This window comes from Phodopus roborovskii, unplaced genomic scaffold (assembly GCF_943737965.1).
Source record: "Phodopus roborovskii unplaced genomic scaffold, PHOROB, whole genome shotgun sequence".
In the NCBI taxonomy this organism is placed as follows: domain Eukaryota; kingdom Metazoa; phylum Chordata; class Mammalia; order Rodentia; family Cricetidae; genus Phodopus; species Phodopus roborovskii.
The window spans coordinates 2,095,599-2,122,725 of record NW_026126516.1 but is presented as its reverse complement, the minus strand read 5'-3'; the positions used below and the strand labels follow the sequence as shown (position 1 = coordinate 2,122,725).

Below are 27,127 nucleotides of genomic sequence, written 5' to 3'. Positions count from 1 at the left end.
GCTCCACCTCTAGATTCCCCAGGGGAGGCGCCTGTCCCTGGATGCCCCAAGTTCTCCCTTCGTAGAGTCTGCACAGGGTGACCTGCATGACTTTCACTCCTGGCACGCTTCTTCCTCCCCTGCAGCGGGGCTTATGACAGGGTTAGGACACAGCCAGGATCGTGATCCTCTGGGACAACCTTGGCTGCCACTTAACTGGCTTGCCGTTAGCACCCTGGCATCAGTAGGATGAAATCCTGGTGTGCTGCCAACCTGGTGTCCATATGACAGCACCCAGGACAGGGAGGGGACACATGTAGGCCACTTGCAAAGCTGGGCAATGCTCCTAGGAGCTGAGATGCCCCTGTCTAGGTCTATCCAGGCCATCAGTCTAAGTCAAGATGGCTGTATGACCACATCTCTCGGGTTCTAAGGGCGGTGGGGTGGGGTGGGGTCGCTACAGACTGAAAGCTGTATGGCAACCATGGGGAGAGAGGGCGGTGAGATGTGGTAAAAGTCAGGCTGTGGCTGGTATCTCCTGTGGACACCTGTGCCTCTGTGCAGGTTTATTCAAGTCACCACATTGGCCAAGAGTGTGGTTCCAGTTGGTTCTGGGTCTTGGGATGTCCCTTTAGGTCTTATTTTCTTCATCTCTAATGAGGGGCTGTGCTGATGAGTCTGAGGCTATCCCAGTTCTAACCTGCTACAAGCAATAGTGGGTCCCAGCCAGTGGCCCGGGCTCTGTCCTCCTCCCTCTTTGCTATTGACCCTTGAAAGGCAATGCCGAATGTGGACGATCTTGTTTCTGACCTGATGCAACCCAGGCCTCTCTGACAGGAGCCAAAGGGGACACTGTTACACACTGTGCTCAAGATGAAATGTCTAGTCACTGTGAAGCAGGGAAGCCTGGAGGCCGGGCCTTCATTCCCACAGGGCCCTGGAGACTGGGCTCCCTGTGACCAGCCTGGAGGGTGGTCATTTGTACAGGGCCCTGGAAGCCCCTGATCTGGAGGGCGAGCGCTCGCTCACACTCATCTCAACAGCATCAGGGAAGGAACAGTGAGGCAAGGATTGCTTTTCCCCCACTTGACTGGTGTGAGCAGGAAGAAAAGCTGATCACCTCAGCCATGGACAGTCCCTAACCATAGGCCTGTCCCAGGAGAGGCCACCTTTCTGTCCCTGTTCATCTTCAGTGCCCACATCAAAACTGGGCATAGTGACACCCTGTGCTTGCAGTTTTGGCACTGGTGAGAAGTCAGGAGCATCTCTGGGACTCTCTGCCCACCAGCCTAGCCTTAACCAGTGAACCCCAGGTCCCATGAAACCTTGTCTCAGAAACCAAGGTAGGGTCAGTGAAGTGAGTCAGCAGGAAAGGTGCTTGCTGCCAGGCCTGTCGACCTGAATTTGGTTCCCAAGACCGAAGGAAGGAGAGAGCTGATTCTAAGTTGTCCTCCAACCTCCACACGTGCCCTGAACCCACCTTCATCATCCCCTCTCCAAATAAATGTAACAGGAAACAAGGTACACTGACCTTGGAAAATACTGGTTGACCTCTGGCCTGAACGTACACTATATACATACATGTATGCCTCAAGGGCATGAACGTGCACTTATGTGTACGCGCACGCATGTGTGCGCGTGCACACTCTCTCTCTCTCTCTCTCTCTCTCTCTCTCTCTCTCTCTCTCTCTCCAAGTGGCTTTTATTGACTCAGCTGTAACAATTGCTCAAAGGGGCCACACTGGGTGCTCCAGCCACATCAGAGGTGGGAGGGAGAGAAGCTGGCTTGGAAGCTAACAACTTTACCTGGGAGAGCGACCGAGAAGGGGCTGACCTTAGGGTTTCTGCTTCCTGTACCAATGTTCTGTCTACCATAGGAAAATACAACTCCATCCACATTTTCAAGCCATTCAGCCCAGGGGTGTGGCCTTACCTTGTATGCTCCTGAATGGCTGGGACCTGCTGGATCTCTTCTGGGGATCCCTGCCTGCTCCAAGGCCTCTTCTATGGAGAAGCTACAGTCCATGATGAAGGCCATCATGTCCTCCAGCTGCTCTGAGTACTCTTCCAACGAGGCCAGGACGCCTGTGCAGGCACCAAACTCGTATTTTTGGAACTGTGGAGAGATGGTCCTGCGGACACAAAGCAATGCTCACAGGCCTCTGACTTTTAGTATGGTTCCCCGATGATGCCCCTTTTAAAAGGGCAGTGGAGGGGGTTAGCTGAGGCTGGCATGTCTAGGGAACTTGGTGTCTGCCTATGGGCTTGGCTGGTGTTCTTGAAGCATGACCAAACGAAAGCTTCTGAATCCACATGTGCAATACCTGTGGCTCATGCAGTCTCCTGACCTCAACAATGAGATCAGTCAGACCCACAAGAATGAAATACTGGTGGACTTTCTGCCACGGGGGGGGGGGGATGCTGGCAGATCCAGACAGAAGATGGTGGCCCCAGGGAACCTCTCAGAGTTCACAGGTCAGAGTTCGCAGGGCAAGGCCTCCTTTCTCCATCCGGGAGCTCTCACCTCTGCTCGCACCAGATCATTTATCAAGCTCTTCCTCCTCCCCACTCCTTTCCAGGGGGCTGGGGTTGAAGGATGTGACTCCACCTTCAGACACGCGCTACACGGAGTAGCAAGTGTCTAGACGGTGGAGAGACACAGGACAATGAGAAGTTTCCTCTTCTCTTATGCTAGTCTGGATCTCGAGTGTCACCCAGAAGTCCCTGGACCAGCTTGTGGTGGTAGTTGCAGGTATGGGCCTTTAGAAGGTGGGGGGCTAGTGAGAGGGGGCTAGGCCACTGGGGACATCCACTTGAGGAAGAGGAGGCCACTTTCTCATTGTCTTTCCTCTTTGGGAGGAGCTTTGCTCCATGCCATGTCCCCTGCTGTGCTGTGCACTTTGCCACAGGCCCAAGCAATAACCAGTCAACTGTAGCTAGTCTCAGACTCAAACGGTGGCCACAGGCAACCGTGCACTGAAACCTCCAGAAAACGGCAAACCAAAACAAGTTGTTCTGTCTTCATGCTTGTCCTGGGTATTTTCTCATAGTGCGGAAAGCTAACAACCCACTAAGGGGGAGGCGTTGGGTCTTGAGGCAAAAATGGGAGTTAACAAGTTGGATAGGGAGGAAAGCGCACCTAGGCGGAGGTTGCAGAATGTGCAAAGTGTGGAGGGATTGAGTGTGGGGGGCCATGGGGGGTCTGCACCAGGGGGCTCCAAGCTGGTAACACAGGAAGCACCAGCTCAGGCCCTAGTAGCATTTTTGAGGGGCCCTCTCATCCTTGGGTCTACAGAATGATAATAGGAAGCCCTCTGTCCAGAGCGAGAGGTGCCCTGAGCATCAGGAGAAGCTGAGCTGGGGCCAGGTCACCACTGGCACAAGCCACAGGCGGGCCTTGGAGACTTTCAAATGGTAGAATCATGTGATCGGATGTGGACTTGGAAAAGGCCACTTTGGTGGGTGAGCAGAAGAGGGTTACACAGGGAGGAGAGAGCTCAAGGAAGACAGGAAGAGAAGTCAGAGTGTCTAACAATCGGGGTCACAGAAGGTAGAGCCATGATTAGCCTCACAAACGAAGCTAGGGCATGGTGGAGAGGCATAGATGCAGGTTTCCAGGGCCACCTATGAGGCTTGCTATGCCGTATTCCTGTGTGTGGAAATACATCCAGTATCCCTAATGGATACCTGACACTAGCTAGGTCCCAAACCCTCTATGTGGTCTTTCCCCTGATGTTTACTTTATATCAGAGATTCACAGTAATTGTAACGATATACTGTCATAAAAGTTATTTAAAACATTGAGTTATTTATTCCTGGAATTTTCCATGCCATATTTTTAGACACTGGTCACCCGTGGGTAACTGAAACTGTGGACAGGAGCTAAAAGGGACATCTGCTGTCTCAGAGTCTGGGCAAACATGCACAGTATAACTGGTATTTTCCTCTGGGGGGGTTAGTGATGCAAGCATTGTTCTTTTCTTCTTAATCCTGTGCAAGGCTTTCTGGTAGGAATGATAAAGTGACAGGTGGCAATGCCTATCATGGTAAATTTTAATTGTCATTGATGCTATGTAGACTCTGTGGGAAGAATCTCAGGCTGGCCTGTAAGAAAGTCTTTAGGAAATTATATTGATTAACTGAGTTGGGAAGACCCATCTCCTGTGGGTGGCACCATTCCCTAGGCAAGACGATTGTGAGCTGCATCAGAGTGGCGAGAACAGGAGAGCTGGGCACAGCCATGTGTGCATTAGTTGATTGCTCTGGGCCCAGGCCTGCTGGTGCACAACTTTAACCCCAGCACACAGGAGGCAGAGGCAGACAGATCTCTGTGAGTTCAAGGCCAACTTGGAACTTGGTCTACACAGCCAGCCAAGAGTGTGTGTGTGTATATATATAATATATGTTGTTTTTCTCTTCTCAAGCCCTTGCCACCTGGCTTCCCTGGTAACTGTGAGTTAAAACAAATCCATTTTCCCCTTACTTGCTTTTGTTAGCATATTTCATCATGACAACAGGAAATGGAATGAGACACTGCCCACAGGGTTTCTCTAGGCCTGGGGCAGGGGCAGGTGTGGGGTTAGAGAACAGGGTATGGAGTAGGAAGATAAAGAGGGCAGCTCGCCCCTGAGCAGTGATCATGCGATGCTCCGTGCTAGGACCTGTGTGGTCCCTAAGGCTGGAGCAGTGGACCTAGTAACAAAGAGCCTGGCTGCAGCTCCTTTGTGCTGGGGTCTACCAGAGCACAGGCTTCTTACCTTATGTCTGGGACAGTGCTCAGGCGAGGCAGCACCTTCCGGGGCTCACTGCATCCCAGCAGGGGCAGAGGACCGTGATTGGCCCGGCAGAAGCTCTCAAAGGCCGGTGCTAGGGATCTGGGTAGGACCACCACGCTAGCCGGTTGCAGTCCTGGGTTGGGTGGGAGATGGGACAAAGGCACACTTGGTTGATGCTTGCAGACTCTTGTTGCTTCCACTTTTGATTGACTTGTTTCAGATGTGCACAAAAGTATACTTAAGTAGAGAGTAGAGAATGCTGGTATTCAGCTAGCTTTTCTCTTTTTCATCAGTCCTGGGTACATGGAATGATAACACATCTACTTAGCGCCCTAATATCTTCCTACCTCAGTCACCTAATCTAGAGAACCTTTCATACACATGCTCGGTTTCCATGGTGATTCTAAATATCATCAAGTTGACGACCAAGATTTACCATCATGTGTACCTTGCCCTGATGACTGACAAGACCAAGTGCCTCTTGCCTGTGTTGCTGTCTTTTGGGTAATCTTTTGCAGACATTGACCCTTGGTGTCTTTTGTCTATGCAGATGGATTTCTGAAGAGAGGGCACATACTCTCAACAGGGAGGTGGGGGGAAATCCATTTGCCTACCGTGAGCTCCTCTGAAGGCAAATAGCCATCCTGAGAATTGGAAATTTCTCTGGTTTTGGATGTACATGACCCTGATCTTGAATCTTGACTTTCTCTGTTACCCCAGTGAAGTGGCTTTTCATCTCTTGGCCTCGGTTTTCCCACCTGGAAGCTGGCATTTATCATGCCCACCTTAAGGAGACCTCCATGAGTTATGCTCTGCCAACATCACAGCCACTGTTAAAGGAACAATGCCAGATAACAAAACAGTATGTTCGGCATAGTCTCTCCTCTCTCTCTCTCTCTCTCTCTCTCTCTCTCTCTCTCTCTCTCTCTAAAGCCGATAAAAGAACTCAAAGGAATATATCTGCATAATAACCATGGCTGTCTCCAGGTGAAAAGCCTGCAAGTAACTCTGATGCTGTTCTCTACATCTCTCTCAGAGTTATAGAACTAAGACTGTCGTGATTGGGCAGGTCCCCCAAAGTCCATGGGTTGGAACTTGGGGTTCCTCTTCAGTGGCTCTCACCCTCCCTAATCCTCATGCTCTGCTGACCCCAACCATAGCATTATTCCATTGTTGCTTCATAACTGGAATCTTGCTAACTCTGTATGAACTGCAATGTAAATGTCTGATATGCAGGATATCCGATATGTGCTCAAAGGAGATGTGACTCACAGGTTGAGAACCCCTGCCCTGTGTGGTGGTGGGAGATAGAGCTTACTAAGATGTTTTTGGGCCTTGGCTGCAACCCTCACTGAAGAGTTAATGCTGTCTCCTGTGAGTTTTTATTCTCAAGGAACTGGCTTAGTTACCACAAAACTAAGTTGTTGGTATATGACTCCATTGTTCCTGCTTGCCCTTGGGCATCTAGCGGATTGCCTTCTGCTTTTCATACCCTTGGGCATCTAGTGGATTGCCTTCTGCTTTCCACCATGAATTAAAACTGTATGCATTTTGGCACCAGGCTCTTAGACTCTATAGTTTCCCAAACTATGAGCCAACAGAAACCTTTCTTTCATAAATTACTTACTTTGGCGAATAAACTTGATCGTCAACTTGATGGGACTGAGAATTACCATGGAAACACACATCTGGGCCTGTGTAGACTAGGTTAATTGAGTTGGTAAGATTCACCCTAAATGTGGATGGTACCATTTCATGGGCTGGGGTTCTGGGCTAAATAAAAAGTGGGTAGAGCAGCAGCATTCATCAGTCTCTGCTTCCTGACTGCTGGTGCCACGTGATCATGTGACTCCTGCCCCTGCCCCTGCCCCTGAACCTTCCCACAGTGGACTGTATCATTCTGAACTGTGAGCCAGAGCACACCCCTCAATCCATACATTGCTTCCGTTAGACATTTTGTCACGGCAGTGAGACAGATAACCAGCACACCCAGTATCAGATGTTTTGCTACAACAATTAAGACAGAGACCACACTACAGACAGAGCTGTGTTCTACTGGAGAAATAACTTTGGGAACAATTTTCCTAGCAGCCAGATGTGCTCCGTCAACCCTGAACCTTTCTGCCCTACATGAACACTGTTAGCAGACATTTACTGTGTGCTTATGGTGTTCCAGGTTGCTCTGTGCTAAGTGATTTGCGAACTCTTCATCATGGAGCTGTACCCACAGGATCAAAGGCTCTGGGCTTTTCTACGATGGGTCCCAGACTTCCTTGGAGAATTCGGGTGAAGTAGACATGACCATCTTCTGGGAAAACCCCAGGACCAGCAAGTGATGAGGTGATGCTGGTACTCATCATCTCAAAGCCCACAATGTCTGCCAAAGTCACCAACAGGCTTTCCGAGGGCCACCCCGGTGGCCCAGAATTACAGGTGCTCTTGCACCTTTCAAGCAGGCATAGCTTGGCTCCACAATGACCTGCGCCTGTGGTGAGGTGAGGGAGGGAACAGCCAGCTTAAAGGCCTCCCCACTTTCCGCTGCCTCTTCCCTCCAAAGCCTATTGTGAGGACAAATTGGATTTTTAATGCAATAAATCAGGGAGGCATTAGGGACACAATGCTTCTTTGTTTCCTTTTTAATTAAATGCACTTCTTCGGGAGCTGAGTTTAGGTTTTGTTCATCTCCACTGAGGGAGATGAATAGAAAAAGCCCCAAGTTGTCCCCATTAGCAACACAATGTGGAGTAGAGGCCTTGAGGTCCCTCTTAAAAGGGTGGTGGGGCTGACCAAGCTTCTAGATTTGAGCTTCATAGCCCAGTGTGATTCATGCATCCCTGGAGCTCTCAGGTTCCATTTAAGGTCATGACACTTTCTCTTTGTGGAGAGAAGCCGAGTGATTTATTCTGAGTCTTTTAACCAAAAATCAATTTTTTTTAACAAGAGGAAGAAAGAGGGAGAAGAAAGAAGGAGTTCTCCCAATCAGATTCACAGCCTTGAACACTCAGCTCTAGGCTGGCGATTTCCAGCTTTTGGAACAAGCCCCTTCTCCTGACCGATCATCCTACAGCAGCAGCTGGCTTGCAAGGAACTTAACAGCCCACATAGGCCTCCAGAAGGCTCCCATAGAGGAGTCTGTCCCCATTTTTTATTTTGGAAACAAGCTTGGGAAGGTAGCATACTTTACTCATAGTGTGACTCTATGAGGAGCAAATCTGAAAATCACACTGGAGCCCAGACCCGCTGCCCTCTTGAGGTCCCAGGAGGCAGTCGCTGTCTGGGGTAAAACTCATGTATGCTGAAGGTGTACAATGGCTTTGAAAGACCTTGGAAGTCTTCTATATAAATTCTGCTTCCTGTCATTCATGTACTATTGGACCACCTTCATTGGATCAGGCCTTGGCCATGTGACTTGTTTTGGCTGAGAGGACATTAGTCTGTGCACAGTGTGAGCAGTCTTGAGCCGTGGCTTGCATGCATCTTGGAGGACTGCTTTCTCTTGGAGTCCTGATCTACCAAAGAAAGAAGTCTGCCCACTAGGTTGGAGAGTCTTCTAGTTTACCGTTCTCTTGTTGTGACTAACTCTATGACCAAAAGCAACTTGAGGAGGAAAGGGTTTAATTTGGCTTACACTTCCAGGTTACAATCCATTCAGGGAAGGTCAGGGTGGGAACCCAAGTTAGGAACAGGAGCAGAAACTGTGGAAGAATGGCGCCTACCTGCTTTGTATTCAGCTACTTTTCTCAGATAGTCCAGAACCATTTACCTAAGGACAGGCTGCCCACAGTGGGCTGAGATCTCTTCATTAAATTAACAATCAAGAAAATGCTTCCACAGATATGACCACAGGCAAATCTGATGGAGACAATTACTCAAGTAAGGTCTCTCTCTTCCTAGGTGACTCTCAGCTTGTCGAGCTGACAATAGAAACTAACCAGCAGAGAGGCTCCATAAGAGGAAATTTTAGGTTTTCTGGTGCAGTCACCCCAATGGTCATTGGAATATGAGGGAGATGGTATCTTGGATGGTCCACCACGGTGCAGGCAGAGAAACTACATTGCTAAGAACAGCCTCAGTTGTAGACTTGTGAAAATTATGGTTCTAAGTTATTACTCTTTAGGGTGCAAAAATAAGTAGCCATTCACCCACAAATAATGATAGAGGCTTTGTATAGCTATCTGCTAAATCAGAACTCTTGCTTTAAGCACATTAAGCAGGCTACTGGTTTTCCCTTTGGTGTTTGTACCAATAACCAAAGAAGTCTATAGACTATTTTTGTTTGTTTGTTTGTTTGTTTGTTTGTTCTGTGGTGTGAGGGATAGAACCCAGGGCCCTGAGTTTAGTAGGCAAATTCTCTACCACACTGAGCTATATCCTAAGCCCTTATGTGTTTGTTTGTATTGCGAAATATTGGTGGGAATGAGGTCAGTGCCTATCACATGCCTGCATCTGCATGCCTGTGTGTGTGTGTGTGTGTGTGTGTGTGTGTGTGTGTGTGTGTGTGTGTGTTTCAGGACTTTTGGGAGTTCTGGGTATCATGCCTATAAGACAGTAGCAAGGGAAATTTGGTCTGGATCAAGAACAGTTTGGAAGGCACTGCACTACGGTCTGTGGTACTTTATCTGAGTGGGGGGGGTGGGTGGGCTTTTTTAAGTTTTATTTTTTTGAGATAGGGTCTCACTAAATAGTCTAGCCTGGTCTGGAACTCACTATATAGCCAAGGCTAACCTCAAACTCTCAGCACTGAGTATTCAAAATGCTGGGATTACAAGCAAAAGCCACCATGCCTAGCATAAAAACTTACTTTTATGGTCTGAGTCTGTGTGCAGTTCTCCATATGGAGTTGGGTAAGCAAGTAGAACTGGAGGCCCTAGACCCCTCTATAAGGTTTCTACAACTCAAATCTAGTCCAAACTTGTAGATCTTTCTGGGAAGCTAAACAGTGATTAATCCTTTTTCTTTTTTTTTTTTTTTTCTGATTGATAAGTGCACTAGTGTATAGGCATGCATGTGTGCATGATGCACACACACACACACACACACACACACACACACACCACATAGCCAGATGTGGTAGTACACTTGTATCTCAGAACTCAGGAGGTGGAGTCAGGAGGATCAGGACTCCAAGGTCATCCTCAGCTACACAATGAGTTTGAAAGCATCCTGGGCTAGCTCCATGAAACCCTGTCTTAATAAAACCAACCAACCAAACACTCAGCCAAGAGTCTAGTTCTGCTTACCTTCTCTCATGCTGGATGTGTTTCTGATGTTCGCTGCCTTTGGTAGACTCCTTATGGCAGAGGGAAGACAGGACCTCAGCAGAAATGAGAAGGGCAGCATACCATCCCCAGTGGGCTGCAGGGAACCTACACAATGGAGGAAGGGAGACTTAGAGGCAGTTTCCCTATAGGCTCAGAGTTGGTGTTGGGTGCTGTGCCCTGGACTAACTATGGCCAAGCCCTGATGAGGGTAAATTCTTTCTGTCAGGTCTCGATGTCCAGTTAGCAATGCCTAACACCTGTGACTTCTTCATGCTCTTCTCCTGACCTGTGGTGTCTTCTATCCTGCCCCGAGGGCTTTGTATTTCACAGAAGCAGCTCAGAACCCGGGTCTCTACAGAGCAGCCAATAGGCTGTAACAGGTGCTCCTTGCTCTCAGAACATTCCTTGAACTACTCTTGTGAGGCTGAAACCACAGCAGCCTAATGTTCTACTTGACTTTGAACTCCATTCTCTCCCCAGTACCTGGCAGACAGAGAAAGACACCTCTTAGACTCCTTCCACAGGCTCCAGAGCATCCATGCCAACCCAAGTGCATGGTACATCCCCAAAGTCTCTCCATGGACCAAGTAATGAAGGAATGGCATTTACAACCGCAAATGAAACCCCAACACCATTAGCTATCACCTATGACTTTCGATGATTAGATTGGGGGTTTTAGAAGGTGGGAACTTGGTGGGGATTTTTTTTTTCTTATACCTCCCTCTACCCACAGTGATTTATTTGGGATTTGGTAAAGGAATAAAAGTTGTAAAATTTAAATATAGAAAATGTTTTTAAACTACAATGAAAAGTTTAAAACTTGGGACTTGGGCAATTCCTCAGCTGGTAGAGTTGCTTGCTATACAAGCATGAGGTCCTGAGTTTGGATCTCCAGCACCCATATGGAAAGCCATGCACAGCAGAGGCAGAGAGAGGAGGAGCCCTGGGGCTAGCTGTCCAGCCAGTCTAACCAATCAGTGGGCTCCAGGCTCAACGAGAGACCTTGTCTAGGAAAGCAAGGTTGAGAACGATTGAGGAAGACTCTCAAGCTCTGGTCTCAACACACACATGTATGCGTGTGCACACACACCCTCCCACAAGTGTGAGTACATATGAACACATATACCACATACAAAGTTAAAAAAAAATAGAAATGGTCTCAAAGCTATAGGGAATTATGTCTAGAAGGAAATCTGCATAAATTGATTTCTTATGTGGTGAGCTGATAGCACCGACCTCTGACCCATGTCCTTTTTTTTTCTTCACATAGGCCAAGTGCCTGGCATAAGAACACAAAAGCAAATGTTTGTTGAATGACTGGCTGATTGCAGAAGGGAAGGATGCATGGCTTTGGAGTGGTGTTATAGTGAAGAATTTAGATAAGCCTGATTTTCCACAACTATTTCTATCACAAGAGATATACTCAGTGGGATTCAAAACCACCAATTTGTGTTTTCAACGCTAGCCAATCTCCCAGGTAGAAAACCATGCAAGTAAGCTTCGGGTCTAATTTAAGAAAGATTCGGCTTGTATAGAATCCCAAACAAATAAAAGAACACAATTGCTCTAGGAAGAAGAGAGGTGCATTTAAAACCCACTTGAGTGCTTTGGTTTAATAGCTGCAAACAAAGAGGGCAGAGAGGAGAGAACAGTTAGTCCTGGCTGGGGTGGGGAGTCCTCAGGGTCAGGTGAGGTTGGATTCCAGGCCCCAGTGCAAGGTAGAGCTAAGGCCTAAGGCAGCTGCTTTGGCAGGTTGAATCAGTGCCTGTCTCTAGGCTGACAGGCCAGACTCCAGCCCAAGTAGCCAGTCAGCAGCTGAAGTCCTAGATGCCTGTGGTTCCCAGAGTCACTGCAGGGAATTTAGCACCTCCCTCTGGCCCTCAGTAAAGGCCAAAGACAGAACTATTCAGCAACCACATGGGAGACGGCAGCCCAGCCAGAGGCTCAGCGGCTCCGCGTGTAACTGGAGGATGAAAGACTGCATAACAAACCCCACTGAAGTGAGCTACCCAAGGGGCATGATAGCCAAGTGAAAGCTGGGTTTATCAGTTCCAGCATCAGTGCAGCTCCTGGGGATGTTGCCTTCCTTCTCTTTATTTATCTATTGTGTAAATAGAAATATAAGCAGATCCCTGAATGACTCAGAAATAAATACAGCTAGGTAGGAACCTGTCCTGTGCAAAGCATCCTGCCGCATGCATGCTCAGCTGGCAGGAAGAACACAGTGTCTTCTCTAGTATCTAACTTCCTATCTTATGGATTATTCCCTGTACAGAGTTTAAACAGCCGGAGACTGTCCACTCTCAACAAAAGATAGCAGCTACCATAATTCCTGGGCACTCACCATGTACTAGACCATCTATTAGCTATTTACAATAGCCCTCAAAAAAAAGGTACTGTTAAACTCAATACAGACAGGGAAACGGAGGCTAGTGGAGGTCCAAGAGGTTACATAAAGTCCCATAATTAATGGGTAGAGATTTAATCCAAACCAGATTTCAGATCATGAGTTATTGGTAACTTCCTACCCATATCAATATCTGTATCTATCTATATATATATATATGTGTGTATGTGTGTGTGTGTAATCATCCATCCACTCATTGTCCATCCATCCATCCATCCATCCATGGTATGAAGAATCTGTGTATCTTAGCAATAGCATAGACCATTCCCTTATTAACCACGATATGTTTATAGGGCCAAAGTCCATATGTTTCTTCAATGAATGAATACCAAACTCCTTTGGCTTTCCATCATGACCTCTGGTGAACCTACTGCTGGGTATCCCACATATTTCCTTCCTCAGTATCTTGCTCTAGACGTGAGAGAAGACAAGATCCAAACAGTGAGTCTGCACTGAGTTCCAAGAAGTCACCTACCAATCAAGAGCTCTCTCTTTTCCTTTTAGAGAAGAACAAACCATCAAATCCACAAATACTATTATTCCCTGGTATCAAAGATGCCAATAATGGGCCCCAAAGACAATCATCCTCTCAGCAGGGCCTGACACACCCAACCTCCAGAGTAAAAATATCTGGTCTGCCACCATGGTAGATGACTGAAATTCCACCTTCACAGAGCCCGTCCTTTGCTTTATTCAAGCAATTTAATTTTAGGAATACATCCTAAGATATTTTCAAATAGTGAATAAAATCCCAGAGTACATGCCAGTGCTGTTTGTCATAAAAATAATTTAGATATAACTAAGTAGAAGTTTATTGAACATACCCAGGGCTGGTTATATTGAAGATTATGTTTGCATTTGTCCTAGTCTTTTTTCTGATATAACAAAATATCCAAAACCAAACAGCATATTAAAAAATATGTTTAGTAGTCAGGCATGATGGCACATATCTTTAGTCTCAGTATTTAGGAAGCTGAGGCAGAAGGGTTACCAATTCAAGGCTAGACTGGGCTACATAATAAGTCTGAGGCAAGTTTTGGCTATGTATCCAGATTGCCTCTCTCGAGATTTCAAGAGAAAAAAAAAAAAAAAAAAAAAAAAGAAAGAAAGAAAAAGAAAAGCAAAATGAAATCTAAGCTTATTTGTCTGGAAGCCCAGGACCTTGCAATGGCAACTGCTGAGGACTTTCTTGACAGGAAAGAGGGCATTACCTGGTAAGGCAGAAATGTAGCAAGACAGAGAAAGTGTGCTAACTCAGGTTTCTCTTCCTTTTCTTGTGAAGTCACTAATGCTACCATGATGGCCTAATTACATAAGAAACATCCTATCTTCAAATACCATTAACATACAACCTGGGAGATTAAAATTTCAGTTTGTCAACTTTGGAGGGTAATATGGTTTCATTTTGTTGCTGTGATATAATTCCCTGACAAGAAGCAATTTAGGGCAAGAAAAGGGCTTATAATTCCAGAATTATAGTTCATTGCTGCTGATAAGTCACAGGGGCAGGAGCTTGAGACATCTGGTCAACCATGTCCACAGTCAAGAGCAGGGAGAAATGAATGCATTTATGCTGCTTACTTGCTATTCAGCTAGCTTTCTTCATTCCTACAGTTTTGGATCCAGCCTAGGGAATGGTTCTATCCACAGTGAACTGGGTCAATTAAAGATCAAGACAACCCCCTACAGACATGCCCACAGGCCAATCTTATCTAGATAACTCTCCAACTGGGATGCTTCCCAGTTGATTCTAAACAAATTGACATTTAAAACTATCCAGCACATAGTCATGGAGGCACATGCCTTTAATCCCAATGCTGGGAATCAGGGGCAGGTGGTTCCCTGAGTTCAAAGCCAGACTGGTCTATAGAGTAAGTTATAGAACATCATAGCTACAGAAGAACCCTGTCTCAAAAACAAACAAACAAACAAACAAACAAAAAACAAAAAAAACAAAACAAAACAAAAAACCCCCCAAAACAACAAACAAACAAAAAACAAAAAACCATTAAAAATAATAATTAAACAAACAAATATACAACTAACCAGCATAGAGCACATATTCAAACCATATCAAGACCAGGAAATGTAGATCACTTAACTATTTTTAAAATGAGCTAGCTCTTTAAAATTTTGTATTTTATTTATTTATTTGCTTGTTTACTTATTTGTGCATGTACACACATGCACATGGATTGAACTCAGATTGTTGGACATGACAACAAATATCCTTAGCTTCTGAGCTATCTTGAGATAGCTTATGCCTCATCTGAAACAATCTCCCCAACATATGACGGAAACAAGGCTGGGGATTCTCTATGCACAAGTACACCACCCATATTCAAATCCATGCAGACAAACTCTGGAAGGGTGAACATGGAGGTATTGAGGAAGGAGCTTAAAATGGAAGTCCTACATGTGGAGAGGGTGACGTATTTCCATGCATCCCCAGGTCTGTCTTGGCCTCCATCCACTCTTAAGCCTCCCTCCTCAACCAACTCCAGGGATCTAGAGACTCTCAGGCAGGCCTTCCCTACTCATCCAAAAGTCTCACAGTCCACCATGAATCCAGATCTTCTTACTCTGTCCTTTCACACTTGTGCTGGCTGAGATAGTTCCACTGTTTTCCCAGAGAGTGTGTCCCACCTCTCCATTTCTGTGCTAGTTGGGGGGTGTTTGGAACACTAAGGAAGGGACCAAGGAGGTGACTATCTTAGTCAGTTCTATTGCTGTGAAGAGCCACCATGATCACAGCAAAATCGTATAAAAGAAAACATTTAATATGGTTTCAGGGGTTTAGTCCATTATTATCATGAGGGAAAGCTTGACAGCACACAGGCAGACATGGTGCTGGAGAAGTACCTGAGAGTTCTATATCTGGATCCGCAGGCAGCAAAAAGAAAGAGACTCTGGACTTAGAGTGGACTCTGAAACCTCAGAGCCCACCCCTAGTGATACACTTCCTCCAACAATGCTAACTTCCTAACCAAATAGGCAAATCTTTGAGCCTATAGGGGCCATTCTTACACAAACCACCACAGTGACCTACAGTGTGCTCTGAAGTGCAGTTGGATGGGGTAATATTTGTGACCCAATTGTAAGTTCTTACTCATAAATGATCTACACTATATTTACACAAATTGTTCAAGCATAGCGCATCTACCCAGCCCAGCCATTCATACATCTACCCTTTCATCCATCAATACATCTATCCATCCATCCACTTATCTACCTATCCAAACACTCATCCATCCATCCATACATACATACAAACATACATCCTTCCTTCCATGCATGAAGTATCATGGTGAAAATGTAAACTAGAGAGGAAGTTGGATTCTCAACCTCACTGGACACTTATGGGGGAATCACTGACCTACCTGTATCTGTTTTATCCTTAGTTCACTGGGATTACTAATGGTATGATCCTCAGTAGCTATGCTTAGACCCAATGAGTTTTAGCACATGTGGGGTTCTTGGGTCACTTCCTGGCCTGGTTCCGGTTTAGTCTTGTAGAAGTGTTGCCTTCATTTGTTACTCTGTGTGCAGTGTGCTGGAGACACTGTGGTAATCCAACAGCCACAACCTACGCCCATAGGGATTTACCATCCCAGGAGACAGACATTAAACACATAATTACCGTCATGCCTATCTCCTGTGGAGAGAAAGAAAGTAAACAGTTAGCTGCAATAGAATGCACTTAGCGTTCCTAGGCTACATGGACTGAAGCTAGAAAAGAGGCTAGAGGGGTAGGGGGTTGCTTGAGTTCAAATGAAAGAGCTTTTCAGCCTGTGGACGGAAGGGACAGTAGTAGAGGAGCTTGTGGAGGGGTCTGTGCATCTGTATTTGACGCTGGGAGGGGGTGGCAAGAGCAAGGGCACCAACACACGGGTCTCCTGTCAAGGTGAACGGGTACCGCTGAGATGAGGCAGTCAGAGAGGCAGGAGAGAGGTCACAGGGCTGAGGAGCCCAAGGCAGCCACGTGTTCCACAGAGAAACCGTGGTTCACGGAGGTCAAGGACTAGAAAATGCAGCCAGCCCTCACTGAAACAGAGCATGCTCTTTTCTCACACCACCTCATTATGCTCTGTCAGCAACAAGCACAGAGGGACCCTGTACTGATGTAGGACAGTATCTGGGACCTCAAGGGTCCCCCTTAAAAACTAGGAGATACAGTCCATTTCCTGGATGCTCAGGCTAACCTAGAAGACTTGTTTACAAGAATGAAGAATTTGCAGTGTTACGAAACTCCATTTCTGGTTTCCATAGCTGTCCCCTGGACTGGTTTCCCAGAGTCCCTCCACGTGACAACGGAAGGACAGAACGAGTAGGTGTTCAGACCTTGTCTCTACTCATTAATTTCTGTGGTGGGAGTTGCTCAGTGTTTGCCAAGAGAGTTGCTGGTGGTAGCCTAAATACAACTGCAAATTTGCAAAATAAATGTTGCTGTAAGGAAGAAGGCATCCTAGCTGTACAAACATTTCATTAAAAATGTCATGACAATAACAGAGACAAAAGATCGGGGAAACGCTGGCAGTCATAATTAGCATTTGTTTATTTAATAGGTCAGAATCGAGTGCTCCTAACACGAAAAGAATTGTTAACAAACAAATACTTCCCATCAAGACAAACAGTGGTTCCTTCACCTTCTCTTTGATGAAGGACTCAGTCCTAAAGCCTTTGGATGGAGCAGAGAGAGGTAGGAGCCAAAGCTCAGGGTAGGGGACAGAAAGTCATGGTGGCCCAAAGCAGGGTATCAGAGCCCAACTGGGCTGAAGAGGCCAGTCTAGGGAAGATGGCCTGGGCTACGGTGTCTCAGCTCCATGGGACTGAGAATGTGTCCCTGTGGTGACAATGGTATGTTGGCCAGACCTGGCTTGCAGGGGAGGGTTCAAGCAGACTGAGGGGACAGCTAAGTGGAGAAGGAGGTGGTATTCAAGGGAGATTTTGATTGTATCTAAAAAGTCAAAATGTTAGAAACCCAAGAACCTTGTTTCTGTCCAGGGAAGTACAACATGGTAAGGAAAAAAAAAAAAAAAAAAAAAAAAAAAAAAAACCCAAAAACTGTAACAAACCCTGGAGTTCCTGAATTGCACCAGGAGGTACTCACCGTGAACTGTAATCATCATTGCCTAGTATTAGATATTTGGGACAGGGACTCTGTAGCCCTGGCTAGCTTGGAACTCACTATGTAGACCAGGGTGGCCTAGAACCCACAGAGATCTGCCTGATTCTGCCTCTCAAATGCTGGGACTAGATTAGTGCTTGGCAGACTAGATTTTAAAGAACATAGGGTGTTGGGGGGGGGGTGGTATGTATCCCTTAGCTCTGCCTGGGAGCGGGCAGTAGTACCTCAGGAGGAATGGTACCTCAGGAGGAATGAGTACATCTGATGATATCTAGATTTTTGGACTTAGAACACCTTTTACTGCTAAAATGAACTGAAATTCCTTGAGGAAATTCATCCCGAGAAAGGATGGCCTCTTCTAGAGGACTCAGGTTTAATGTTCAGGACTCACATGGTAGTTCACAGTTTCAACTCCAGTTCTCCAAGGATCTGAGGTCCTTTTCTGTCTTCTCTAGGCTCTAGGTCCACATGTGGTGCAGACATAAAATGAAACGGAAGTGTTTAATGACATAGCTCTATACATGTAAACAGGGCAAAAAAATGAAAATTTACTCAGTGCGTGTTTTGTTTATAATGGTTAGTGTTGTCAACTTGACAGAATCTAGAATTATCCATGAGGCAAGCCCCTGGGCACACCTGTCAGGGCTATCTAGATTAAGGCTAGCCCCTGAGAATGTCTGTACCTTGACTGTGGTTGGTAACTGATGCAGAGAGACTCGTTCTAATTGTGGGCAGGACGGTTCCCTGGGCAGTGGGTCTGGGACTGCACAGACAGGGAAAGCAGCTGAACACTTGGATTCCTTGTGCTCCACTGCAGGCTGTAGATGTGATGTGGCCAGCTGTTTTAAGTGCTTGATACCTTGACTCCTCCCGCTCTCATGGACTTGAACCGTGGCCTGAAACAAACCCTCTCGCTCTCCAGTGGTTTTTGTCAAGCTGTTTACCACATAGCAAGAAAAGAAACCAATTAACGTTTAACAAATGCAGTCTGTCATTGTGATTGCCGGGGCAAGGACACCATCAGATGGCCCTGAAATGTTTTGTTCAGAAAGCAAATGTGTGTTCAAAGGAGAATGAGGCTTATGGAAGGGACACGGTGAACACCACGGGTCACTTTGAGAGTGAGGAGCGTGTACTTTACTACACTGTTAGAGCAATGGTAAGTGGAGCTGGAGAGATGATGCTGCTGTAGCCAAGAGCACTGGCTGCTCTCCCTGAGGACCCGGGTTCGATTTCCAGCACCCACATGGTGGCTTACAACTGTGTGTCACTCCAGTTCCCAGAATGTCTGTCACCCTTTTCTGACTTCCACAGGCACCAGGGCCACATGTGGTGCACAGACATAAAACACCCATACACATATAACAAACACAAATTTAAAATAGGGATGAAGGAAACATGGGCTAGCGATACAGGTCGGCTGGTAAGGACGCTTGCATCCACGCTTGACAGTGCAGTTCATTCCCCAGGACCCACACAGTGGAAGAAGGGAACTAATTCTGACCTTTGTCACACACTGTAGCCCATGTGCATCCCTGTGATGCACATCAATCAATCAATTGTAATAAAAATAGAAATAACAATAAGACCAGTTTATAACTCACCAACAGAGGACTCTGTATATCAGGCAGATCTTAAATAATTCATTAATAAGTAGGGCAATGCTATGAAATAACACAGGGATTCTGAGATGGCTGTTCTTGTAATTTTCATCATGTTTGTGATTCTTTCAAAATCTTAACAAGACAAGAAGAAATAAGCTATGGTAAAATTAAATTGTGGGTAAACAAAATGTGGGCTGTATAAACAGTGGAATAGTTTTCGTTTCTAATGACACATGCTGTAACAGACAAAGCCTGAAGGCATTAGTTTAACTGATGTAAACCAGACACAGAAAGACAGATATTGTGTGAGTCCACATAAGGGAACCCTGATCATTCTAGTTCTCAACAGGAGTTGCTGGGGCTAGCAGTAGGAACAGTGGGCAGTTAGTATTTGGAGTTTCAGCCTGAGCAGATGGACATGTTTTAGGAAAAGATATCATAATAATACCGGTCAATGCACGTAAAAATGGCAAACAACAGTAAAATTTCACGCAATATATATATTTTACTATAAGAAACTTGAAATTTAAAATTTAAAAATGCCCATTTAAGAACAGTAATTGTGATAGCCAATATTAAACATTCATTTAAATGTTCAGTTGAAATCAGAGGTGTGGAGAATTCCTTCAGACCCCTGTGGGTCTTGATCAGCCTTGAGGTTCCTGTCCCAACCCTATGGAAAGGAAGGTTTTGTGTGGATGTTCATGTAGCCAAACATTCACTGTATGACTCTGAAAATCTGGCCGTAACTCTGTCGGCCAACATGACTGTGAATGTCCATGTGTAGAGCCATGCAATGTCTGAGAGCAGCTCCTTCAGAGTCAATCTGCTTTGAGTTGCCAGCCAAGTAGAGTAACCCAACCGAGGGGCAAAACTCCAAGGCATGACTGCTCTGGGCAAGAAAAGCATCCTTCTGCTTCAGAGCTGGCTTGGCCTGTGAAACTAGAGCACACGTGTTTGCTTGTTTAATATGGAGTTTCTGTAATGGCTCCATCAGGCTACATTCCTGTAACCACGAAATACGACCCAGGAATCCACATGGAGCCTGAGTGGAGGGAGCTGTGCCGGTGATCAATGCCAAGTCCCATGGTTCCTTGGGTGAGTCCTAGGCTTAACCAGGCAGTTACTTTCATGATGCCTAGCTAGCTCTACACTGCCCACTTTCACGGTATGACCTACAAGCCAAGGCTACCACCATGCACATCACTTCTTGACTGAAGGGGTTGGTGGCTTTGAACACCTCAATTGCTAAGACAAGGACTTCAGTGACAAGGACTCAGATGCCACACGTGCCAGCGTCTTCCAGTAGTATGATTTTCAAAGTTTCTAACTATTTATGCAACTGTTTGTGGATTGATTATGTTATTAATTAAAAAAAAATCCCTCCTCTGTTAGGGGCATGTACATACTTCTCTAGTTGAAAGTAAAATTAATTTCACTTAGTTAGTACTTAGTCTTAGAACCATACCTTAGTCCAGGATTGCATTTACCCTGCCCCTGGAGATGAGTGCACCCGAGAGCACTGATATATGAAAAGGAATGTTCATAATATACACATAATAGTGTCCTATGACAGAAACATATTGTAGGACAGCAATAATAACACACTTTGACATTAATCCTTTTATGCTTGGCCCAATCTAAGGCAGTTAGGATTGAATGGTGTATTTTCCCATGGGTTACATTTTGGAAGATGTATACTAAATCCAAACAAAAGAAAACAGAGCTCTGACCGGGTTCATCTGTACACACATCCACAGCCTTGCAGATTGGTTACATAAGTGCGATGCCATGGCTCCAGCTATTGTTTCAAAGGCTCTTTGAGTCCACCAAAGCTGAGTCCAAAAATAGTTGCGTCTAGGCCTCCCCATGTCCAGGGAGGCTTCACAGACTAAGTGCCAGTCTCAAGTAGGATCACTCCTACCCTGCCTGCCTTACTGGCTTAGATCTTCTGAGATTTCATTTTATGGGCACCAAATGTTCGGTACTCGGTCCCCGTCCCTAAATTTGTTATTATCCAGCGTGAAACCAATGCCAGTTCTATATCCAGGCAGGACCTAGACACGTGCTCACAACTGTGGGAACAGGAAGTCTCATAGGATTTGTTTGAAGGTGACTGTGAAGCAAGATGGCCAGGCTGAAGAAAAGTCAAGTTCCTTAAGAGAGTTCCCTGAGAAGACTCAGGAATGGTCTCAGTTTACCTTGGGAGGGAGGGAGCACCCTCCGGCCCTGGGACAACCCCAGAAAGACAGTGAGAATCCTCCGGGGGCCTGCTTCCAGTGTGCAGCTGGCAGCTGCAGGGGCAAGTCCCCGGCCCTCCCTGGTGCATTTCCATGGGAACGGCTGCTGGGAGGTGCACTCCATCTATTTCTATGGCTCCTATCACCATGGCACCTACTTGCTCTGAAAAACACAGCTAAAAACGGAACAAAAAAACCGAGGGGGCAATCCACTTCCCCACAGCCACCTTCCCCTGCAGCGGCTGCCACACCTGTGATGGCTCACGTGGGCCTTTCCTTATCAAGGTTTTCCTTGTCTGTGTCCTTAAGCGTGCAGAGGCTCACACCCTCTGCATGAGCATGTGGGTGGTGTGGCTGTGGTCCGGAAGATCCCTACTAGACTTGCTACAGGTGTATACTCCTCAGCCGAACTGCAGCAAAGTGGTTGGTTCAGGGAAGTGCAGAGTTGGGGAGAGGGGCCTCCATGTCAGTATGCACAGATGTGCAAGGAAGGGCCTGGATGTGTGAGGAAGGGCCTTATGGGCTCAGTGCAACAAAGAGGACCATGAGCTTTCCTGGGAACAGGGTTCCTCCTCAGCAAAGGAGACTCAAAGCCAAATCACTCACTGGAAGGTTTTCCTCAAGTCTCCTTTGAAACAAAACATTTAGCCCACAGTCTAGAATCAGACGGAACTGGAGTTCAAATCCCGACTCATCCATTTGCTAGCCATTCAAGATGGTTGGGCAATTTTCAGAGAGGGAGCAGAATACACCTCACAGGGACGAGCTGCCTGCTGTGACCTCCTCAGCTTTCATGGCCCTTAGCTTTCTTGTCTATTAAAAGAGGAGAATAGTAACACCTGACCCTAAGGGGCTTTGTGGTGTTTTCAGGAGGAATGCTACAAGTACTGAGAAAGCTCTTGGGCATTGCCAATGGCGACCCCTGTTAGAGATGAGGGTGTGAGAAGCTGTGAGTGCCGCTATTGCAGGATGCTCAATGGCTGCTTGTCTAGCTCTCGAGGCTAGACTTCCATCCTTAGTCCCCTGGGACAGATACAAACGAGGCCCAGTATATGAGTGGTCTCTGCCTCTACACTCATCTGTGTCTCTGTGCATAGCACATGTAGCACAGGACATACTCATGTTGAAGTGGGTGACAACATGCAAAAGGATTGCCAGCCTGGGTGCTTGGTGTGACACAGTACAAAGTGATCCTCAAGGGTCGGGCCACATGGCTACCTGCATGCGGGTTTTAGAGTCAATAGTTGTGAGGGACCTAGACCCCTCCTTCCCATTTATTAACTGAGTGGCTCTGGGTAGTCAGTCACTTCCCATCCCATTCCTTCCTCATCACCCTAATCTTTGAAATGGGGTCACAGTTCCTGTCTCAGGGACAAGAGAAGAAACGTAGGAGAGGCCTCTTGCTCAGAGTCAGTATGCTGGGGGCTCTCTGTGGCAGTGAGTTCCCTTCTCTGTCTCTGCACTGAACAGTTAAAGGCAGAGTAGACACTGCAAGGAGTAAGTAAGGGGTAGGCCTTTATAACGGGAGGAAAGAAGCCTGTTTCCTGAGCCTGCTGGTAAACTCTGTGTTCAAACTCCCAGCTCACACCAGGCACTTTCAATGCCCACCCTCTTTCTGGGGCTCCACCCTTACACTGTTCTCAAAGGCAGCTTACACTTACTCCTTCCTGTCTTTTTAGTTTATAAAGGCTACTCCTGGGGCTAGAGAGATGAATCAGCAGTTAATACTTCTCTTGCAGAGGTCTGGGTTCGTTTCCCAGCACCCACATGGTGGGTCACAACCATCTGTAATTCTAGATCTGGGGATCTGATGCCCTCTTCTGGTGTCTGTGGGTTCCTGTATGCATACATGTGGGGCACATAAACTCATATAGGTACACACATACATATAAAATAATAAGTAGATATTAAAAAATCAGATCCCCATATTGTGAACATTCTGGCTGATTCTGTAAGAAGCCTGGATTCCACGCAGGGGACCCACATACTTCTAAGGAACCAGACTCTACTTAAGGCTCTAAGGGTAGCATGTGACTTAGGCTGTATCACCTAGTGTTGGTGAATGTAGTCTAGGCTGGTCCAACTAGAACAGAGGTTCTCAACCTGTGGGTTGTGACCCTTCCTTGACAAACTTCTATTTCCAGATATTTATATTATGATTTATAACAGTAGCAAAATTACAGTTATGAAGTAGCAATGAGATAATTTTGTAGTTGTAGTCACTGCAACATGAGGAACTGTATTAAAGGGTCACAGCATTAGGAAGGTTGAGAACCACTGAACTAGAATGATTCTTAGGATGCCCCAAGTGAAAAAAAATGAGATTGGGCTGTGGGTTCAAGGCATGGATCTGGTCAGCCAATTTACCATACTCCACAAAACCAGAAGTGTATACTGGCCTATAGAGGAAAGCCTTTGGAAGAGCTGCATCTGGAGCCATGATGCCATTGTGAATACCCAGATAGCCCTACCACTGAATTGATTAGCTCTTTGTCTGAGTGGGCACATTCAATGTTTAAAGCAATTCAAGTAGGCCTTTGTGTAGTGATGATGAAAGCAACTGGGACACTGCTTCCTCCCTGCAGGTTCAGGCTCCCAACTCTAGCATCCCTTCGCGAAGGCACTTCTGTAGCTTTCCTCAATTTCATTTCCTTCCTCATTCCATAGCCTCCAGTGCCATTAAGAGCCTTCCAAGTGCTTGATCCTAACGATAAAATTCACTGGAGCTGGGACATGATCTGGTGGGTGAAATGCTTCCAACACAAGCATGAGGACCTGAGTTCAGGTCCCTGGCACCCAGAAGAAGCCAGGCATGGTGGCATGTTTGTTGTCCCAGCTTTGTGGTGCAGGTCTCAGGGGCTCGCTGCTTAACCAGTCTAGCCAAACGAGCAAGGCTCCAGATTCACTGAGAGTCCTTGCCCAGAAAATAAGGTGGAGGACGATAGAGTATGACACTCAACTGTGGCCTCTGGCCTCCACGTGCTTGTGCGTGAGTGCACGTCCTCCTGACCACTTGCACACACAAGTATACACACACCCACACACACATGCAACACCTCAGTGAGGCTGGAGATTGGCAGTGTCTCCATTTGCCTTATGAGGACTCTGAAGTCCCAAAGGAACTGAAACATTTCCTCTACAGCTACACATTTAAAATTTGTTAAGGTCAGATTTGGAAAGCAGCCCTTGTGAATTTATAGGTTTCTTTTTCTAAATGTATGTTGTATGCTTATTTACATATGTGTAGTGGGTACACATTACTTATGTGTACATGATATGTGGAGACCAGAGGTCACTTCTGGTGTCTTCTTCGACTGATTTTCACACCACCACCATCACCATCATCATCTTGAGACAGGGTTTCTCACTGCACCTAGAGCTCACTGATTCTACTAAACTGCCTGACCAGTGAACTTCAGGGATCCTCCTGCCTCAGTATCCCTAGCCTGTAGGTTACAGGAGTAGACTGCTGCATCCATTTTGTACACAGGTGCAGGAGATTTGAACGAGGGTTCTCATGCTTGCTCAGGATGGACTTGCCAAACAGAACCATCTCCCTGGACCTCTTTTTACATTAGGATGTTGTTTCAACTCCCCAGCTGATGAATATGTTTCTTGATCCCAAGGTTCTATTTTTCTACCTACTTTGAACTTCCAATGGCCAAAGTTAGTTTTTCTAAATGTGTGTCTTATGTTCTTATTTGTATGTGTGTAGGGGAGGGTGTTCATGTTGTGTAGAGACCAGAGATCATTCCTGATGGTTTCCTCAACTGCTCTTCAAATCAAATGGCACATGGAGGTACGATAACTAGAATTTTCCCCAATCTGACTGCTGAGGACTTGAAAAAAAAAAAAAAAAAAACCACCAAGCACCAGGCTAGGTGATTGGCAGATGTAATTTTTAGTTCTTTGTATTTTTATTATTATTAGACCCAAGTCTAAATAGTACATTGTATTTTCATTTTTCTTAGACCTAAGGGCCATTGACTTTGTTCTTTTTATGGTTTTTGTTCTTGTATTTTGTGAAGGTCAATGAGTGGAGGAATCTGTTGGCCCTAGAAGAAATTTCTATATAGAAGACCAAACTCAGAGCACAGTGGGCCCTCACAGAATACCTTTGTAAAGTTGTGTCTCAGTCTCTTCATTTATCAAATAAATATATAATCTCAACACCTCCCTAGGTTTGTCAGGAGATTAAAGTCAAACAACCCAGAAGCAATGCTAGGCATGGTCTTATCCCATTAAATCTCATGTGTTGATCACAGGCCAGTGGCTGGCCCTTGAATGCATATATCTTCCCTGACCTATGGGCGATGGCCAACCTTTCCCAGGAGCCAATGTAAACTACAGAAGCTCAAGAAAACACTGCCTACCAGGTGGGGAGAAGTTTTCATTTCATTCCTTGCCAAGCATAAATTTGCTTCTGAAAAGCCAAGGCAGTCCAGTGAGTGTTTGCAGTTGGAGCCGCTTTGTTTCACATCCAAGTTCACTGTGTTTAGGTGACAACTAAGCCCTTTTCCTTTGGTCTCTGCCTAGCAAGCCACGGACACTTCTAGATCTAACAACTTGGGCATTAGCTTTGACTTATTAAAGAGCAGAAAAGGATTTTCCAGGATCTCAGAATGTATTTTCAATTAAGGTATGAAATGGTTCTTTGGAACATTTACTAGCATCTAGTGTGTTATAGAATCCCAGCACTCAGGAGGAAGATTCAAGGTCATCCTTGAACATAGCGAGCTCTAGTTTGAGGCCAGAGTGAAACACATAAAACCCTGCCTCAAAAACATCTAAACCATGGGCTGGCAAGATGGCTCAGTTGGTAAAGATGCTTGCTCTGCAAGCCCAAGACTTTAGTTTGACTCAAGAAACCCAAACAAAGATAAGAGAGAAATTACTCTACTAAAACTGTTATCTTACATACCTACACACATATCATTCTCTCTCTCCTCTTTCTCTCTTCCTCTCTCTCTCTCTTTCTCTCTCTCTCTCTCACACACACACACCATCAAGTTACCAATATGCGTTTGCTCAAGGTTCTTTGTTAGCAAGGAGAAGAGCCATGCCTCCTTGGGCAAGCTCAATGAGTTCAACTTATCCGGGGTTTAGGTAGGATTACTCATCCCTAAGGGATAGGAACAGATGAGATGTGTTTTCATTTCATAAGCCTTTTATCCTCAAATATGAAGAGTAAAGATTATTTAAAAATATATATTTGTGTGTATGTTTCTGAGACAAGATTTACTCCTATGTAGCTCAGACTAACCTCAAACTCCCGATCCTCCTGCCTCAGCCTTTGGGATGCTGGCATATTGATATGAACACAATTATACCTGGCTTCCATCCCAGGGGTTTTCTGCTGTTGAATACTTTCATCTTTGTGTGAGAAGCATTTCAGTTTCTCTTTACGGGAAGCACAGTTTTCAAAGTATGGCTTGATGCCCGAATCAGAATCCTGGAGCTGTTGCTAAACGTGTATTTCTGGCTCTGTGCCATCTTTGCTGCAGAATCACAGAGATGGGTAGCATTTAAGAGCATGTTTAGGGGCTGGGGAGATGGCTCAATGGGGAAAGGGCTGGCTGCGAAAGTGATGGCCTGACTTTGAATCGTTAGAATTTTACCTGTAAACCTGGGAGCAGTGGTGTGTGTTTATAATCCCCACATTCCTATAGTGCCAGTGGTCCTCAGCCTTCCTAACTCTTAAGTACAGTTCCTCATGTTGTGGTGACCCCAACC

General features: G+C 46.0%; 1 protein-coding gene across 2 annotated transcripts in view; it reads right to left on the bottom strand.

Moving 5' to 3' along the window:
* The window catches only part of Dglucy (D-glutamate cyclase), a 79,926-nt gene that overhangs the window by 35,608 nt on the left and 17,191 nt on the right, over nucleotides 1-27,127 (bottom strand). For both annotated transcript variants that reach the window (XM_051196469.1, XM_051196468.1), the window contains exons 2-4: nucleotides 9,995-10,120; nucleotides 4,737-4,887; nucleotides 1,913-2,111 (exon numbers count right to left, since the gene is read on the bottom strand). In XM_051196469.1, the coding sequence (XP_051052426.1) occupies nucleotides 1,913-2,111; nucleotides 4,737-4,887; nucleotides 9,995-10,094 (450 nt within the window). In that variant the 5' untranslated portion in view covers nucleotides 10,095-10,120. The remainder of the gene's footprint in view (nucleotides 1-1,912; nucleotides 2,112-4,736; nucleotides 4,888-9,994; nucleotides 10,121-27,127) is intronic.